The sequence below is a fragment of the Plectrocnemia conspersa genome, unplaced genomic scaffold, assembly GCF_051122295.1.
Source record: "Plectrocnemia conspersa isolate PC_06_02 unplaced genomic scaffold, ASM5112229v1 ptg000002l, whole genome shotgun sequence".
Lineage (NCBI taxonomy): Eukaryota > Metazoa > Arthropoda > Insecta > Trichoptera > Polycentropodidae > Plectrocnemia > Plectrocnemia conspersa.
This window is the reverse complement of record NW_028277166.1, coordinates 17,148,237-17,166,223: the sequence shown is the minus strand read 5'-3', so window position 1 is coordinate 17,166,223 and position 17,987 is coordinate 17,148,237. Positions and strand designations below refer to the sequence as shown.

General features: G+C 35.1%; 3 protein-coding genes across 3 annotated transcripts; 1 reads left to right on the top strand and 2 right to left on the bottom strand.

Annotated features, from left to right (window-relative positions):
* Window positions 1-63: 63 nt before the first annotated feature.
* On the bottom strand, window positions 64-2,533 carry PIG-T (phosphatidylinositol glycan anchor biosynthesis class T). Its single transcript, XM_088181397.1, has 3 exons — window positions 2,207-2,533; window positions 860-2,149; window positions 64-406 (listed from the first exon to the last, which is right to left on the bottom strand). Exons 1-3 carry the CDS (start codon window positions 2,370-2,372, stop codon window positions 99-101), a joined length of 1,764 nt encoding a protein of 587 aa, XP_088037523.1. The 5' UTR covers window positions 2,373-2,533; the 3' UTR covers window positions 64-98.
* A 542-nt stretch (window positions 2,534-3,075) lies between these two features.
* On the top strand, window positions 3,076-6,100 carry Atac1 (Ada2a-containing complex component 1). The gene is made up of 7 exons (XM_088181401.1): window positions 3,076-3,295; window positions 3,362-3,475; window positions 3,580-3,729; window positions 3,793-4,005; window positions 4,092-4,193; window positions 5,739-5,873; window positions 5,927-6,100. The coding sequence occupies exons 1-7, from the start codon at window positions 3,134-3,136 to the stop codon at window positions 6,062-6,064; spliced, it is 1,014 nt and encodes a 337-aa protein (XP_088037527.1). The 5' UTR covers window positions 3,076-3,133; the 3' UTR covers window positions 6,065-6,100.
* Window positions 6,101-6,422: 322 nt separating this feature from the next.
* Window positions 6,423-17,987, bottom strand: Polr2A (RNA polymerase II subunit RpII215). Its single transcript, XM_088181396.1, has 6 exons — window positions 17,844-17,987; window positions 14,782-15,051; window positions 14,386-14,704; window positions 8,851-12,570; window positions 8,599-8,781; window positions 6,423-7,800 (listed from the first exon to the last, which is right to left on the bottom strand). Exons 1-6 carry the CDS (start codon window positions 17,919-17,921, stop codon window positions 6,743-6,745), a joined length of 5,628 nt encoding a protein of 1,875 aa, XP_088037522.1. The 5' UTR covers window positions 17,922-17,987; the 3' UTR covers window positions 6,423-6,742.

The following is a 17,987-nucleotide window of genomic DNA, read 5'->3' as shown; positions in this document are numbered from 1 at the left end:
TAATTTCCTTAGTTTTCAAAGAAAGAATTCTGTGTGGTAAAGATTAAAATAAAACAAATGTTGTAAGCTTAGCAAAATGTATATATTTAAAAAATAGTTCAGCTATCTAACTCTTCTTTGGAAATATCATCACCAGAACCAACGCTCTCCTCCTTGGAAGAATCGCATCCAGAGTCGGTCGTGTCTTTTCTCCTTTTGCAAAACAGTTTATCTTTCATCTTTTGTAAGAAGTTCTTCTCTTTAGTCTCGGGCGTCAGTTGTAAGGATTTTGTTGTTATGTTGTGTAATGGACCAAAAGCCAAGGCTACTACAGTGCATGCCAAACATATTACGTTGTAAGGCATGCTAAAATCTGGTGTTGGCAATGTGATAATCATACTTTCAGTATGAATCTGGACGATGTAACCTGTAAAATTAATTTATAATAGATTAGCTCACAAAGTACTAAATTATCCAGCCTTGTTTGCAAACATATTTTTAGAATCAATATCAGAAACATCCATTTTTATGATTTCTTTAGTATAAAGGTGAGTCAAACTATTTTTTTAATTAGCAGTAGCTTAAAATAGCAGCTGCATTTTCAACATTCACTCAAATGAAGCAGTAAAATTTATTGACAGATAAAACTAGCAAGTGAACGAGTGGATCAGAAATTCCTAAACATTTGGAGTTTTACGACATTTTTAAGGACAAAATGTACTATGTTTAGTAGTTCATGCATAAGAATTTAAAAATATGGTTATCTAGGTATTACAAATTAAATGCTTTGCTAAGAAATTATGATGATTAAATAAGTTAAAATTAACGTTGTGTATTTACTCGTGTTTGCAGAATGGCCTTGTAAATAGAAAACAATTACCTAGTCTTGAAATGTTAATTGACGCTTGCAACGTATCAAAATACGTGAAGGAGCTGGTGAAGTTCTTCGGTATGGGCAAAATTGCCGTAATAACTGCAGATCCGACATAAAAACCATGATTTGCATCCGGCGGATACTCCTGCCATTTCAGAAACACGTAATCGAACTCGATCGATATTTTTGTGGTACTCTTCGGCGGTAAACGTAGCGCCAACTCCAGATTATACGGCCTTGATTTTCCTTTACCGGGTATGTAATGCTTGTACTTTGGAATCAACTTCTTATTATTGCTCGTTATATCCAAAGACTGGAGATACACCGGTAAGAACCACGGAATGTTTTCCAAGAATATGATATCGATCGGTTGCCAGTGAGTGTTGTAAATATAAGTAGCGATACAACTTCTTTCTTGTCCGTATCCGGCTATGTACCTATTGGCATAAATCGGAGGAGGAATGCGAACTTCGACCTTTTGCGGAGACGAATAAATAGCCGCTATACTAAACATCGAATTTCTTTTGCTCAAATCGTACACGGCCAAATTGGTCTTGACTCCGCTTCTAGTCGACATTTGAGTGTAGTCATACTGAGGAGTCAGAACAAAATTGCTGGTTTCGTTCGAAGTTACGTCAATATAAATAAGACTGGTAGATGCTAATGGACAAGATCCCATTATACCTTGACCGAAAAGTTTCTGAATAGACCAATCTCGACTGCCGATGATTTCTGAATCGTATACTAACGACATTGTTTGTTTCAATTCATACGATCTTTGCGTACACTTATCATTTCCGCATGCCGATCTGAAATGTACGCCTAGAGAATGATAATTGGTATTATGCAATCTTCCAGAATTCAAGAGAGTTGCCAATCCTCGTTTAGAATCGCAAGGAAGCAACTTCTTCCATGGAGTCAGATTCTCAGTGCAAACAATCTCTCTAGGTAGTGTGGCATATCTAACGAAACTACTATTGCTCTTGGTGTTTTTATATACTCCAGACGGTCTAAAGCTTAGCTGTGGACTCAACGTGTTCGAGGAATCTATGAAGTTTAAAGAAGCGCAAAATAATCCGGAGAGCGTTTCTGTTAATTGCTTCCATTTTGAATCAACGTCTATAGTATCTTGAGAGAACCATACGTATAGTTCTGCGCCTGGTGGGGCATCGGCGATCGGATAGCCCCAATTGACGTGACGCCACAATCCTTCAGTGAGACTCAAATGTAGTTCTTCGATCTGATAGCGAGATATTATTTCGCCTAACGATCGCGGAAAGAGATGAGTGTGTTGAACTGAAAAACAAAATAATGAATAAAAGTTCGGGTGCAATTAAACAATGCAGTACTTACGAGAAGATGATGTGGGCCATAATGTGGTAAATTGAAAGTATGTATAAATGTGGTTGTTCGACAGCGGCTTAATGATAAGTTCTTCGGTGAAAGTGTCATGCTCGCCGACCGCGAAAGACAACAATAAAGTCGTTAAAAGCACAGAATGATCGATAGTGTAGTACATTTTAATAATTATTTAATCAGCATATTTTAATGATATAGATCGTTTATGACGTCATTGTTTTTAATATAATACCCTATAAAATTGACTTTTATTAATAATTTCCGTCAATTAACACTATTCAATGGTTTCACACAATGACAAATCAGAGCCGGCACGCTTCTGTCAAACGCTATAAAAATGTTGCCACATGTAAAAATTTATTTATTAATAATGTGAGAAATAAATATGGATAATACATATTCCTTCATATACAAGTATGTGAGAAACCTTTTTTGAATATTTTCTAGAAAAACGCTCAAGAGTTCTGCGCACTAAATAATTAAATATTAACACCGTTCCCTTAAGCTACTCAATTATTGCGCGTATCCCAAGGCGTCATTTTATAGGCTGTATTGCATATATTTTCTATATTCTGATAAAATTTGTAAAACGTTTGAAATGGACATCCAAATCGGCTACTACTTAATTGAATAGTGTTACAGTTCGGTAGAAAAATATTGTCAAATAAATATGATATAAAACTCAGAAATGGTAAAATATTTAAAAACTTCCTATTTTACAAATGATATAATAATTTATAAATTAAAATAAGGAATTAAAGTACGCTCTGAAAAAATCACAAATAATTTTTACTTAATAAAATTCATTCTGTAAATAATTAAATATAAAATATATTTTTTTCATTAGGGTCAAAATTTTATGTATTACGACCAAAGTGTTAACTGTCAAATTGACGTTAGTGTTTATTTGCAATTATCGAGATGAATAATTCAGCCTTATTAGAGGGAGATTGTGGAAATTTCAGTGAAGAAAATGAATTTTACTTCGAATCTGATCATGTGGCTTTGCGATCTAATAAGGATTATAGAAACATGCTGAAATATATAGTTCAGCTAGAAACGCAAAAAATCATGATTATAAAAGTATTTAATCTATTATAAAAACTATTTTATATAAATTTGAATTATGCAATAATGTTTTCATTATAGGACATTGAAAAACTGAACACTATTCAACAACATGCTCTGAACAATCCATCGGAATTTGTAAACGATTTAAAAAGTGGTAATGTCGATTTTCCTCCTGAGTATACGATAACTGAAGTGAGTTATATTGATGTGTTTTATTTGTATTAGATAATACATTTATTTAAGTAGGTGTGAATGAAATCTGAATTTTATTAAAAAATACAATATTTGTTATTTAGATGCCATCGATTAATTGGGCTGAATATGGTGTAATGGACAACCCTTCCAATCCATCTAAAGACAAGATATACGATTTGGAACAAGAAAATTCTAACCTTCTCGTGAGAGGTAGAGCGTTCGATCAAAGCAAACCCCAAACGTTCAATCAAGTATGTGTTTGTTTACGATTCAATGTTAATTTAGAAAGAATATTATTATTTTATTTTTTTTAGTTATGGACATGTGAAGAACAAAAACGATTGGAAGAATTATTAGTACAGTTTCCTGAGGAAGAAGTAGAGATGCGGAGATGGTCCAAAATTGCCGATGCTTTGGGTAATAGAACACCCAAGCAAGTGATGAGTAGAGTGCAGAAGTATTTTTTGAAACTACAAGCTGCTGGATTACCAGTGCCGGGTAGATCTCGTAGAGGAGTTCTTTCAAAGGTAATGGGAGCTATATGAAATGGTATTTGTAACACCTGAATATGTGTTTTCATGTTTGATACATTACTTTATATTTTATAATTCAGAGTAGTAACGTTAATCGCGCACAAAGGATTGGAAAATTTTTACAAAAACGTTCAACGTTTTTCCCTGCTCAAAATGTTCCTGTGCTAATGGAAGAAGTCAAGGTAAGTTATAATCACATATTTCAAACAAAATTGTGGAGCACCCTATTAAACGTAAACAACCATTTTCTTACAAATATTACAATATATTGTTTTGCAGCTAATATCTCCTGTCTTACCCTTAAAAAATGTTTGTTTTTTATTAAGTTTATGATATTTCAAACGTATATGTTGTAACTAAAAATAAATAGCTGCGGTGTGGCAAGAGGTATGAAAGCAGTGCATTGTTATTTGAAATTAGGTTCAAATTATGTAAGGTATCTTAAATATGGAACTGCAGTGTGTTCTCAATAAAGATGTAAAGGATCCTACAAACTTCCCTATTAAAAAGCATTATTTTAACAAATGTGCACTTATGAATAAACCCTAAAAAGAAATCTTCATATTGGAACACCCAAAAATATATTCATAAAAAAATAAAAACCGACCTCAAATAATGAATCTGAACTAAACTACAGTTGTTTGAGATGTACCTATGATACTGATGTATTTCAGGTATTATCTTCTTTAGCCCTTTTTATAGATTTTATACAAGAAATAAAAGGAGCGGAACATTGCCTTCAAAAGTACACACTTTCTAGGTAGTACTTTCACAATAAACGTTATTTTTTAATACGGCTGTGTTAAAATTTATTTTTAAATTATTGTTGACTATTGCTTTTTGAACGCTTAAAAAATACTAGACATGAGAGAAAATATTCAGCAAAAAATATTCATTGGCTAATTTTTATATTTATTTGTGGCATAGAAAGGGTTAATTCGTACTTATTATTTATTTAAGAAATTATATTACGATGTTAAAAATTATATATATATGTAATGCCATTTTTGTCATGAGGCCCAGAATCATTGTTTTCCCAGGGCCCAGGTACGCTCTCGGCATCCTTGCCTACTGCTGCTATGCAACCTCAGTCCATAATGTATAATTTTCACTATAGCCTAGACTTTTGTTAGTTTAATAAAACCATAATGATATATTAAATTCTTATTTTGTAATTAGTCAAACAAAGGTTAATTAATATTTATCTCAATGTTGACCAAATGACTCGCCCAATCGTCAGTGACCAGTTTCGACATTGCTGAACCCATTTCTGTCTTTATTTTCCTGAAATCCTCAACTTAATAAAGCTTTGCAACCTCTAGATCACAGTTCACAAACCCTTCTACTCATTGCTGTTTTCCCCAAGTATTTGTTAATTGTGTGTACCGTATTCACATATTTTAGACAGTAAACAATCAATTCATCGGCTGACTCAATCCTTACGAATTCAATAAGATTATAAATATTTGATCTTTAACGTTTACTTAAAATCATGATACTGCATTTATGAAACGTTTATTTTTCAAAATAAATTTAATAACACGAACCGGCAATTTCTCTGTACCAATTAAACTAAGATACTTTTTCAATCAATCAATAAGAATAAAGCAATAAATTCATTTGTATCAGAATGCTTACGATTATGCAACGTTTTGAAAGTGCTTCACTATTATGGTTTATCAGTATATATTATACCATGTACATGTGTTTAATTTATATTTTTCAAGTGTGAATTCGATCAAGATATAGAATACAATGAACAAAGTCAATGGACTCCAGTAGAGCTTATGAAAGCCGTTTACGAACGAAGAAAGATAGAAGAAATGTCCAGTGAACCTTTAGAAATACACAAGGGCATAACGGTAACTCATTCATTAAAATAATAACTGTGTATAAATACTTATCATTTGAATAGTGTTGCAGTTGCAAATCGCAAAACATCATCGGCACTCGGTGGACTGATGGAGCTGGATCAAATTGGTGCTCGGATTGTCTCGTAGAATTTCAACCCAATACGAAAATGACGCCGATCGCTTTTACGAACCCATTATAGATGATTAATAAATAAACTGTACTTGGTTTATAATAATTTTTATTTTATTTATATATATATATATAAAACATTTTATCTGAATTATATTATACAAGCTTAAATTCAATAAACCATATACATAAAATAAATATTTTATTATATTATTTTCTTCCATGGTACGTTTTCTATATTCTCGACTTTAAATAAGAAATTTATAGTAAAAGCAAGTAAGGAACATTTGGAAAAGTTTTTCACGTTGGTACTAATAATTGAAAAGTGAAAGTTTTAAAAAATATTACATTACAGAAACCTATATATTTTCAAAATCTAAAATTAAAATTGTCAAATTTTACTTTGAAGGCAATAAAAATGCTCAAGATTTGTAATACAATATATTTATTATTAAGTCTTATTTAAACAGATAATATATTTACTAATATATTTTTTTAAAAACGTTCAGGTAATTTCAATCCTGATTGGATTGTTTGTGTCAAAATATTTAAAATAAAGTAGTTACATAATCGTTCTACAATACATGACACAAGTAGTTAATTATAAAAATAATTAAACACAATAATCATATAAGAAAATTAGAAATATAAAAAAAGGAAAACTATCATCCCTTAGATACTTAACCAAAAAATCAAAGGCACATCCAACAATGAACGGCAAAAATATAAACTAACAATTGCACTAAATCTAATCGTCTTCTTCATTGTAAGGTGGAGATTGTGGTGAATATATAGTAGGGGAGGTAGGCGAGTAAGAGGTGGGGCCGCTATCACCGCTGGGATACGCAGACGATGGAGAGTAACTGTGCGGTCCTTGGGTGAACGGAGAAGTGGGAGAATATTTTGAAGAGGTCGGCGAATATGCTGGCGTCGATACATACGGAGGAGAAGATGGTGAGTATTTTGATGATAACGAAGGGGAATAATGCGAGCTGGATGGGTGCTGCGGAGATGAGGATGTATATCTGGGACTTGTGGGCGAATATTGTGGACTATTTGAATAAGTAGGACTTCCGCCTGACAGTGACGGAGACGCCGGCGAATAATCGGGCGACGCTCGCGAATAATCCGAAGACGGCGATGAATAATAACTCGGGGTCGTCGGAGAATATCGCGGGGAGTAAGGTGAAGAAGGACTCGACGGTGAATAATTTAATGTCGGAGTGATATTTGGCGATGACGGTGTATAATTTGAGCTGTACAACGGACTGTTTGGAGAATACGCCGGCGACGACGGTGAGGAAGCCGGAGAGTAAGCTGCCAAAGAAGTAGCATTGTAAGGACTATTAGGCGAATAGTTTGGACTAGTCGGTGAATAACCGGGAGAAGACACCTGCGTTGGATATCTTGGCGATGTAGGCGAATACGACGGGCTCGTTGGAGAATAATGCGACGACGGAGAGTATCCAGTTCTCGGTGAGTATGTAGTCGACGATTGATGGTATGGAGACGACGGTGAATATTGAGACGCTGGTGATAAATGCGAGCCCGGAGATTGGATGGGACTTGTGGGTGTGTAACTTGGCGTGCTCGGCGTCGAAGGAGAGATGAATAAGGGACTGGTCAGATTGAATCGTGGAGACGTATTGCCAGCTGGAGACGGTAAATACGTTGACATCGAAGGACCAGGCGATCCTGGTGAACCGGGTTGAGGTGAAAATGCACTGTATGCTGGAGATAATCCGGACGCATCGGAAGCGCCAGACGGTGAAAACGCAGGTCCTCCGGGAGTCATGCTACTACCATCTGAAAAGATATGTTTGTTTTAAAATTCATTCAAATAAATATTAAACCTTAAAATTCATATTATTGTAATGCACATTTTTAACCTCATTATATAAGGTTAAATATCTCGGTTATGGATTCTTCCTTAACGTTGTCGAGAAAACAACTGTGTTCCAATAGTGATTTATTCGGTTTATTGTACAGCCGATTTCTATAATGTACAGCACACACGTCTTGACTCTTGCTTTACAGAACTACTTCTGTCTGTCTTTCTATTAGTGACCGAGTATATATAGTATATTGAGAACAAAAAAATACTAAGGGTCAACTTTCTCGACACAGTGATAACATTTACATATCAGTGATTACATATGATGATTAGGAATGATTATGTAATTCTAAACTTTAATCAACACATAATTTTACGAAGTAATACTTTCCAAACAAGTCTCATAAATGGAAGGATGTTGTAATTATTTAATCTGGGCGTGCTAATAAATTTAATATTTGTTCCAGCAGTGTGATATTTGTCTTATTGGTGATACAAATTTCAGTGCAAAAGCAAATGCAGAAATGCCAAAGTGTAAGATCGGGTGCCTCGAAATATAACCATATCCTATAAATTTTATTACAAGGCAAGGAACAATAATTCAAAATAGATTTTAAAACCGCAAACTCCCTAACCAGTTCCGCTATGTACATTTAAAGAACGAGTAACAGTAAATGAAAATTCTATATATCAGTAACATAGAAAGAAGTAAATTTATATAGTAATCTTAAATATATTTTTGAAAATTTCATGCATTTAAGACTACTTACATGGAGAAGAACACCATCCGAGTCCTCCATAAGCTGGCGTGCCTTGAGCAGTCCACGGGCTGTGTGGTGTCAGCGAAGGCGTACCAAAGTACATAGACGTTCCAAGTCCTGCACCTACTCCTAAAGCTCCCATATCCATTCCATTTTTGCATTTCTGAGCATCGAGCAATAAATCAAAACACCCTGAAAGTAATCAAAACGTTAATCCATCACATATTATATGATCCCTCCATCAAAAAAAACTTTAAATACCTGTGCCCATTCTCGGCAATTGTCCCATAATGATGTTTTCTGACACACCTCTCATGGGATCCACTTCTGCGTGACTAGCGGCATCCATAAGTACGTCCACAGTTTCTTCGAACGAGCATCTCATCAAAGCACCAGTATCCTGCCTGTTGATTCCGTGACGCGTGATGGCCATCAAATGACCCTTGGCCGTCATGACGTCGCACAACAGAGCCAAATGTCGATAGTTTACGTAAAGACCATAGAACTGAAGCACAGTATTCATTTCTTTCTCTACCGACTTACGCACAGCCTCAATGCCCAACACTTGGAATATTTCGCAAATGTCGTTACTAAACGTTCGTACAGGATCGACGTCTCTCTCCGACAATACCTTCATCATCGACGTACCGTCAGTTTCCAAAAGCCACTCAGCGATCGCTTTAAACTCGCCGGAGTCCGTAATTACGATACGTTTTTTGCTGTCTGTTTGCGGCAAGTGCATGTACACTTTGCCGATTGCTTCGATTCCTTGCAGCGTCATGTCCGAAAGCATATTCGCCTCGATACAACGGAGGAACATGTCGTCTTCCATTTTATCGACTGTCTCTTCTTCGTTATCTTGGAATTTATTTTCGTCGCTGTTCATGATTCTGATCCTAAGAACTAATTTTTCAGCATTGTCGTCGTTGAATATACAATTCAAATCGTCGCCGAATCCGGCGTTGATCTTCTCGGCGATCTGTTCCATGGTTAATTTTTTATCAGTCATTCTTTTACGATCTAATTCAATACGCAACAACCACGGTGAGATTTTTGTAGGATCAAAATCGGGCATTTCATAATAAACATTGACGAACTCTTGATCTTCCGATATAACGGTGTTCTGTGGATCTGGATCGTAATAAATAGCTGTGTTAGCTGTGACCTTTCTGAGAGTAGTGTGCTCAAGACGACATAAAACATTCTTAGCTTTCTCAGCATCGCGAGCGGCGCCTCCAGTTAAGAATACGGTTAGAGACGGAGCTTTAGGTTTTTTAGAAATATTGATAATTTCTTTTAGACGAGGCACACCCAAGGTTACGTTTTTAGATGACACACCAGCGAAATGGAAAGTGTTCAATGTCATCTGAGTAGCAGGCTCTCCTAAAGACTGGGCGGCTAAGGCTCCCACCATTTCTCCCGGATTACACTGAGCTTGTTGGAAACGAGTTTCAATTTCTCCAATCAACCACTCGAAAGCTTCAGTCGATAATCTGAATTCTTCAGAAACGTATTTTGTACATAGAGTGGAGCGGACAAGGCATTGGAACAATAATGTAGCATTCTCGTTGGCCTGCTTTGAAAGGCGATCGTTTCCAACCACAATAATACATTTCGTTAATAGATCTCGAACGCCTTGAATAACTTTAATCGGGCTTAAATCAGTGGGGACTCTTTTATTGATCCTAAAGATCTTTTGAACGTTCCATATCATTCTTTGTAAGTTGCAAGGCAACACCACTTTAGATTCACCGCCCGGGAAAATCTGCCTCAATGCTTCCCGATCCTTACACAATTGCTCCCATTCACTTTCCAAATCGGCGATTACGTATCCAGATTCAGTCAACTCTTTGATGACAGTTTCGTTGAAGATCCTCTTCAGATATCGTTCGTTCGACGGATCAAATTTGAACTTCTTCTCGAAAGCTTTATTTGATAATTTGATGGTGGGAAGGTTTTGGAACTCGACAGTTTCTCCGCATAATCCGTCTTCACCGTAACGCAACTGAATCAATTGACCTACTGAATTTCTTACTGTGCCGTCGTAGTTTACCATGACAGACTCCATAGCCTTTATCAACCTACGCTGAATATATCCAGTTTCGGCAGTTTTGACAGCAGTATCAATCAAACCTTCTCGACCTCCCATAGCGTGGAAATAAAACTCAGAAGGTGTCAAACCGGCAAGGTACGAATTCTCTACGAAACCTCTGGATTCAGGACCGTAATCGTCTTTGATGAAATGCGGTAGAGTTCTCTTTCGGAAACCGAATGGAATACGTTTACCTTCTACGTTCTGTTGACCCACACAAGCAATAACCTGAGAGATGTTAATATTGGATCCTTTCGATCCTGACACCACCATAGCCTTCAAGTTATTGTACTCAGTCAAAGACTTCTTGGCGGAGCCGCCGGTTTTATCTCTCGCATCGTTTAGAATACGATTCACTTGATTCTCGAAAGTTTGCCTCAAAGTATTACCAGGCGTAGGCTCTAGCTCCATGTTATGAGCTTTTTGAATTACTTCAATTACGTCTTCTTTGGCTTTTTTAATAGCTTTCTGGATTTCCAAATAAGTCTGAGGATCAGCAATAGTATCTCCAATACCAATCGAGTGACCGTCTAACAGAAGCCAGTTATTGACTACAGTCTGAATGTTACCGTAAAATCTTCCGGCTGTATCGTGACCCAATTCCAACATACAAATATGAAGCAGAGAACCAGCGGACGTACCCAAAGTTTTTTTACATAAAATTCCCATTATAAGTTCGCCATGTTCTACCATTACTTTGGTGTCGCCGGGAGAGATCCATTTATAAGGTCCGTCGTCCTCTTCATCGGGATGAGTAGAATGTGTTCGTATCATATTTACATTTCCAGGAATGATGAGCGAAAATATTTGTTTTCCCGTCCAAAGAGGCTTTGGTTTTAAAATGCACGGTTTAGGCATTTTACCACTCCACGTAGGCAAGAACATCAAAATGTTCATCATCTGTTCTTTCTCTATAAACACGTCTCTTTTTGTCATCTTACGAACGGCAGTCAGCGTATCTTGTACGATACCCATCACAGGTTTGTTCGCTTGCGGAGTGATAATTTGACGAGGAGTAATATGAATATTTTCAACTTCCGCTCGAGTCTCCATCGATTGAGGAACGTGAAGATTCATCTCGTCACCGTCAAAATCGGCGTTATACGGAGAAGTACAACTGAGGTTCATTCGGAACGTGGACCAAGGCAAAACTTTGACTCTATGACCCATCATACTCATTTTATGCAGAGTCGGCTGCCGGTTGAAGATTACGAGGTCGTCGTCGCGGAGATGTCTCTCGACTTTATATCCGCATTGGAGATGCAAATCGGACGGTTTAGGATGGAACCGAAGATCGATACGTTCGCCGTTGTCTCGCACAATATATTTAGCGCCGGGGTATTGCGAGTTTCCTCGCCGAACCAACTTCTGCATTCGATCTATGTTGAACGGCGTCACTAATTCGGGGAATGTTAAGTTTTGTGCGATGGATCTAGGCACTCCGACTTGATCGATTCGAAGATTCGGATCGGGGGTGATTACAGTACGAGCAGAAAAATCTACTCTTTTACCCATCAAGTTACCGCGGATTCGACCCTCTTTGCCTTTGAGTCGAGCTTTGACGGCTTTCAAAGGTTTGCCTGACTTTTGAACGGCCCTAGGCATGCCGGGCATGTCGTTGTCCACAAAAGTGGCGACATGGAACTGCAGCATTTTAATGTTTTCTTGAATGACGTGAGCGGCAGCGCCGGCTTGTTCGTTTCTGACTAGCTCGTTGTTCGTTTTGATGATATCGGCCAATTTATGGGTAAGATCGTCTTGATTCTTGGCTGCGCCGAACATAACGACAGCAGGTCTGACGCACAGAGGTGGTACTGGCATCACTGTAATGATCATCCAATCGGGGCGGGCAAATTTGGGGTCCATTCCCAGAATAAAACATTCTTCATCTGAAATGATAAATCAATAATAAATAATTTTGTAATGTTCAAGGCTATTTATATTAATATTTGTGTTACTCTCAAACTGGTACTTGTTACCACATAATGCATTTTTTTTATTAAATATTTTATAAACACTTATATGTTTCATAATTATGCAAAGCATATTTTAATATTTAATAAGCTCGACTATAAATTATATTTGGAACCCTTTTTCCCATATTATCGGATGGAAGTAGGCAATTTTCTCAAATTCATGCTGCAATGCACTTGAATCTTCCTTTATAATCGATTGGTTAGATTTTTCAAAAAATCTAATTCGTATATTATTTATATTTTATTGAATTATTAATATGTAACATATTTAACCCTTTGAGTGATGAGTTAATTTAATCATATTTGTTAGTATACACCTCGGAGTGAATTAATTTTACGTTATTTGTCTATAATTATTTACTATTATTTTATATTGAATTTATAGTAAATTATAGAAAAAAATCAGCAGTTCTCAATGTTTTGTTGCGTTGATTTATTTTACTACTTTTTTGTATTAGTATTTTTTAATAATACATTTTTAAATTACGTTAATTTATTTTACATACTTTTATATATAATTTGGCTTTTGTGGTATTTTTTTATATCAATTCAGAGGCTCTCAATATTTTTTATAAAAGATTTTTTATTATGCACATTTATTGGTATTATTTTGTATAGAAATCAATTACATTAACCCTTTGATCGATATGGCCGAACATATGCGGCGACACTCAATAGATCCAGATCGAGTATCACCGCACATACACGTCCGCGACCATTTTCTCGATGTTTTTATTTTATGTTTGTAAATTCGATTTATTTAATACTTATCCTGACGATACCTATCAATATCAATAATATTTCAATATTATTATAAAAATATTATTTATTTTTAATGGAGGAAAAATTTGCTAATATTATATGTGCGCTATTTTATTAATATTTTTAGTAAATGTTTGTAATTTTGAGCAATTATTTATTTATTTCGGCGGATAATATATTTATCAATGATATTTGGATATCATTCAATTTTAGTGATAAAAATAGGTATAATAGATGTACACAATCTAAATCCCTTTTACATTATTCTTGAAATTAATACCATCGAAATCAGGCCCAAAATGGAAATAAATGTCATGTTCAAGATTTCGAAAACAATTGAGAAAATATTTTTTCTAAAATCTGTTTTTATATTTTTGTACAACATTCAAACAAAAAAAACTAATTTTTTTAACAATAAAGCAGCGTTTACTCTCATAATTTGATCAAAGTAAGACGAAAATAAAAAACTTACAAACAAATGTTGATAACCACTGAATTTACTTTATCAATAAATCAAAATTTAGTCTAATATATAAGTAAATAAAATAATCATAAGCTTCTGAATATTTAAAGTGACATAAAATAAGCTTATAATAAAATGTCGAGAACCACTGAATTTGCATTTCCAATAAATATAATATAATAAATAAAATAATATTTGAAAAAATCAACAACACAATTTAAAAAAAATATGTTAAAAATTAACTCATCTACATGATGCATATGCTGAAAAAATAACTTACTAATCAAAGGGTTAAGCTAAATTAAAAAATTATTATATAAATATAAAGATTTTTATCTATTACTTCTTAAGTTATATATGTAAATATATAACTATCCAGGGCACTGCAAAGCAGTGAAAAATCGACAACCGTACATACATAGCAATACCGTTCAAAGGGTTAATAGGATACCTAAAAATACTCAAGATGGAAAACCCTAGTTATATAAAAAAAAATCTTATACCTATAATATGTTTCAGTATCTCCCAAACTCGTTCAGCAGTTACAACGATTTTCTTCTCCTGTGAGTCTTCATTTACGTGCTTCCATTCGGCAGTCAAATCCAAACCGGAACGTTTAATATTAGGCTGGTAATGACCGCAGCCTCCGTGTCCGGTGGCTCCTTTCTTGCCGCTCTCTTCGTTGGCGTCGGCACCCCCCACGTCCATATCTTCGCCTCCCTCGCAAATGTTTTTGCCTTTGCACAGATCGTACACGTAAGCCAATCTCTTACGAGGCTGACCTTTGGATTTCATGACGACCTCCTTAATCTTAGGATTAGTCTAAAAACAATTCATAGTTTAGTTAAATTCATTCAGATGAATCGTTCGGGAAATTAGATTTGAGATGACACACTTACAGGGTTAACTAGCAACTTTGAGCAGTAGAAGCAGACGCAGCGCAATATTTTTATGGTTTTCGTTATAAAACCAATGTGAAAGACAGGCTTGGCTAAATCGATGTGGCCAAAGTGACCGGGGCACTCGGTCATGTTGCCGGCGCAGGTTTGACAACGCGAATTTCTGTCTATGACGCCTTGTCGGGGGTCCATGAGGCCGCCCAACTTGGGTCTGCCTCCCTCCATAGTTTCGGGGAAACGAATACCTCCCTCAGTAACTGACATACGGCGCTGAAACAAATAAATTAATCATGATCAATTAAATCGTCTTATCAGTATCGAATGTAATTAACACTTGTTTACAGTCCTCGAATTGAGTCACTGAATTTAAAACACTCTCTGTAAGTAATTAATAAGGTGTAATATGAACACTGATCATGTATCAAGTTTTAACGCTTTGGTGATACAAGAGTCATAATTATGCACACGAAAAACTTTTATATTTGTTTGTTCTTAAGGTGGCCATACACCTTTTTTTCATCGAGCACGATGTACTTGAATGTCTCGACAAAACATAGATTGTCATGAAAACGTTACAACTCGGACTTATAATGTAAAACGACATTTTGAAACTATGTGTAAAAATCTTGTTTATTGATAGATGACGAGAAAAAAATACTGTTAACAAAAGTTAAAGAATTATAAAACACAAGCTGATGGATTATATCTTTACTTGTGCATGAAAATAATATTACATCGGATAGTTTTCATCTGGTGTACTGTATTACAAAACATGGTAAACAATTTTCTAAAGAAGAGTTTATAAAAATAAATCTTTTTTAAATGCAGCGATTCGTTATTAGGCAATTTTAATAAAAAAAAAATTATTATTTTGAAACGGATAAAAGAATTTCCGATTAGTTGCAATATAATAAAAAATGGAATTTTAGAAATGGATAGAAATGTCTAATCAGGCGCAACTTGTCTGGACAGGTTATGAGTGAAGAGTTGTTAAATTTAAGAGGAAAAACTGCCAGTGTAAATATAATGAATGGATTTAAAAAAATAATTAATAAGCTTGAGCATTTATTTATAAAATATTGTTTCTGTAACTACTGATGATGCACCAAGAATGGTTGCATTTTTTGAACATCGCAAATAATGCATTGGTAGTTGAATTCCACTGTCTTATTTATCAGGAAGTAATATGTGCAAGAAGAGGGTTAAAATCATTTACTAGTGACAAAAATCGTCAATTTTATATCTGCATAAGCTCTAAATAAGCTTGAATTTGCTGAATTATTTTATGAAATTGATTCCCAGTATTGCGGATTTCTAATGTACAATAATATTCGATGGCTTAGCCGCGGTCTAGTTTTAGATCGTTTTGTATCTTTGCATCCTTGATAACATTTTTAAATGATTTGAAAACGAAAAGGATAAAATATTTTCTATGCTTGCTTCAACTTTAACAATTTTGGGAAAATTTTAAAGATATGAATATTAACGAGAATTCAATCAAATTGAAGAATGAAAATAAGTTTTTTTGTAAAATTTTAAATAATTCAAGCAATTGGAAGCCTGATTCCAATTTATTGTGATTCTTCATGAAATTGAAAATTTATATTCAAGTTTCTTCAACTACCTGAACAATAATTATTTAGAAATAGAATTAGTCAATATCGGTAAAATTAATAACACAGTTAAAAGCTTACCAAATTATTATTGAAAAGTAACGAAATAAAAAATTGAAAATGCTATACTGGAAGAGTGGAATTCTTTGTCAAATATCCTTATTTGCATGAAAACTTGATCAAATGTCATATTAAGAATTATATAAAATTGTTGTGAAGAAAATGACTGCCGTGTGTGAGATTGATGGCAACAATTTACAACCCTGATATTAAAAAATTATCATCTGAAAAACAGAAGCTATAATATTAATATTTGTTTAAAATATAATTAATATTTGATTTTATTTATTAAATTATTTAGTGCTAACATCCGACCCGTTAGCAAAAAAAGTACACTAGGATAAAAGTAAAAATATCCTAGTTCGAAGAAAACATGCATGAGCAGTTCCAACTTTTTCGATAGTGATAGAAGTGTGAATTAGAACTTTTATCTCCAAAAGTCATCAGGCTTTCTATGAAGATGTCGGGAAATTGTGATGGAAGCTATATAATAACGCGCCTGCTTTCAATTCGAGCTTCTGGTGAAGAAAAACATTCAAACTTCCGTAACTATCTTATAGTCTGTTCTTTATTGTGTTGTAAATGCAAGCTAAATTATGATTTGGACAAACCAATTAGCTTGATCGAAAAAACCCATCAAGTTCTGTGGTAATGCTTTAGTGTGTGGGTCAACATATCGGCATTTGTCGTAGAAGTGAAACAAAAAGACCTTTGAAAAAATGAAAAATTTAAACGATACTTAAAATTTGGTGAAACTATCAAGGAAGTATCAGTATAACTCGGTAGTGTGTGGTCACAGTTCAGAGCCAATCGAAAAATAATAAACCAACCTCTTCCGTAAGTAATGGATAACCAAAATTCAGTAAGTATACTTTAAGGGCAGATTTGATGTTTCTTTGAGTTTATCAAGCCCACCTCCCCACACGTAATGCAGTATATGCAATATATTTTTTCTTCTTTTAATTAAAATACTACGCTATCTTACGAACCTTAAAATGGTGACATTCCCTCAAAATGTATGACAGAAAATAAAATATTTTAGGTTAGGTTAAAATTTATAAACAACGATCACATCGATCTCAAACGGTCCGATACATCAGTTGATGTATCGGACATACGATTTCACGATATAAAATCGTTTAATTATTATAACGTCAAGATGGAACATATTGTTGATGAAGTTTCCTCGCGACTGAAACAAGTGAACGTTCGCATCATTTCATCGTTTCATCGGATCGATCTGCGATCTGAGCGTCGGTCGAAATCGCGTTTACATATCGAATCGATTCATCTTCGAATTGAAATTGAAGGAGGAAAAATTGCAATGGCGCACGTAATGGCGGCCGAGACAACGCGCAGTTCGCGATAAGCGTCCAGATGGGCACTTACGATCTCATCCGGCGCCAATATGCCGAACTGCACCCTCTTGACTTGCCGTATAGGCGCTTTTGAGTCGGAAGTTGCCATCGTGACGGCTCGTTCCCGATCCGCGGCCTAACGTCCTCGAGACGCGGCCGCGGGCCGCCTGACTGT

What these genes read in the sequence shown, in the direction of transcription:
- PIG-T (XM_088181397.1), bottom strand. Translation starts at nt 2,372, where the DNA reads ATGTACTACACTATCGATCATTCTGTGCTTTTAACGACTTTATTGTTG. An exon ending in ATGGCCCACATCATCTTCTC is followed by an intron (nt 2,150 to 2,206) that starts GTAAGTACTGCA and finishes TTTGTTTTTCAG; the next exon opens with TTCAACACACTCATCTCTTT. An exon ending in AATTAACATTTCAAGACTAG is followed by an intron (nt 407 to 859) that starts GTAATTGTTTTC and finishes TTAATTTTACAG; the next exon opens with GTTACATCGTCCAGATTCAT.
- Atac1 (XM_088181401.1), top strand. Translation starts at nt 3,134, where the DNA reads ATGAATAATTCAGCCTTATTAGAGGGAGATTGTGGAAATTTCAGTGAA. An exon ending in GTAGAGGAGTTCTTTCAAAG is followed by an intron (nt 4,006 to 4,091) that starts GTAATGGGAGCT and finishes TTTATAATTCAG; the next exon opens with AGTAGTAACGTTAATCGCGC. An exon ending in TGCTAATGGAAGAAGTCAAG is followed by an intron (nt 4,194 to 5,738) that starts GTAAGTTATAAT and finishes ATATTTTTCAAG; the next exon opens with TGTGAATTCGATCAAGATAT.
- Polr2A (XM_088181396.1), bottom strand. Translation starts at nt 17,921, where the DNA reads ATGGCAACTTCCGACTCAAAAGCGCCTATACGGCAAGTCAAGAGGGTG. An exon ending in ATTGCCGAGAATGGGCACAG is followed by an intron (nt 8,782 to 8,850) that starts GTATTTAAAGTT and finishes GATTACTTTCAG; the next exon opens with GGTGTTTTGATTTATTGCTC. An exon ending in CGGATGGTGTTCTTCTCCAT is followed by an intron (nt 7,801 to 8,598) that starts GTAAGTAGTCTT and finishes ATATCTTTTCAG; the next exon opens with ATGGTAGTAGCATGACTCCC.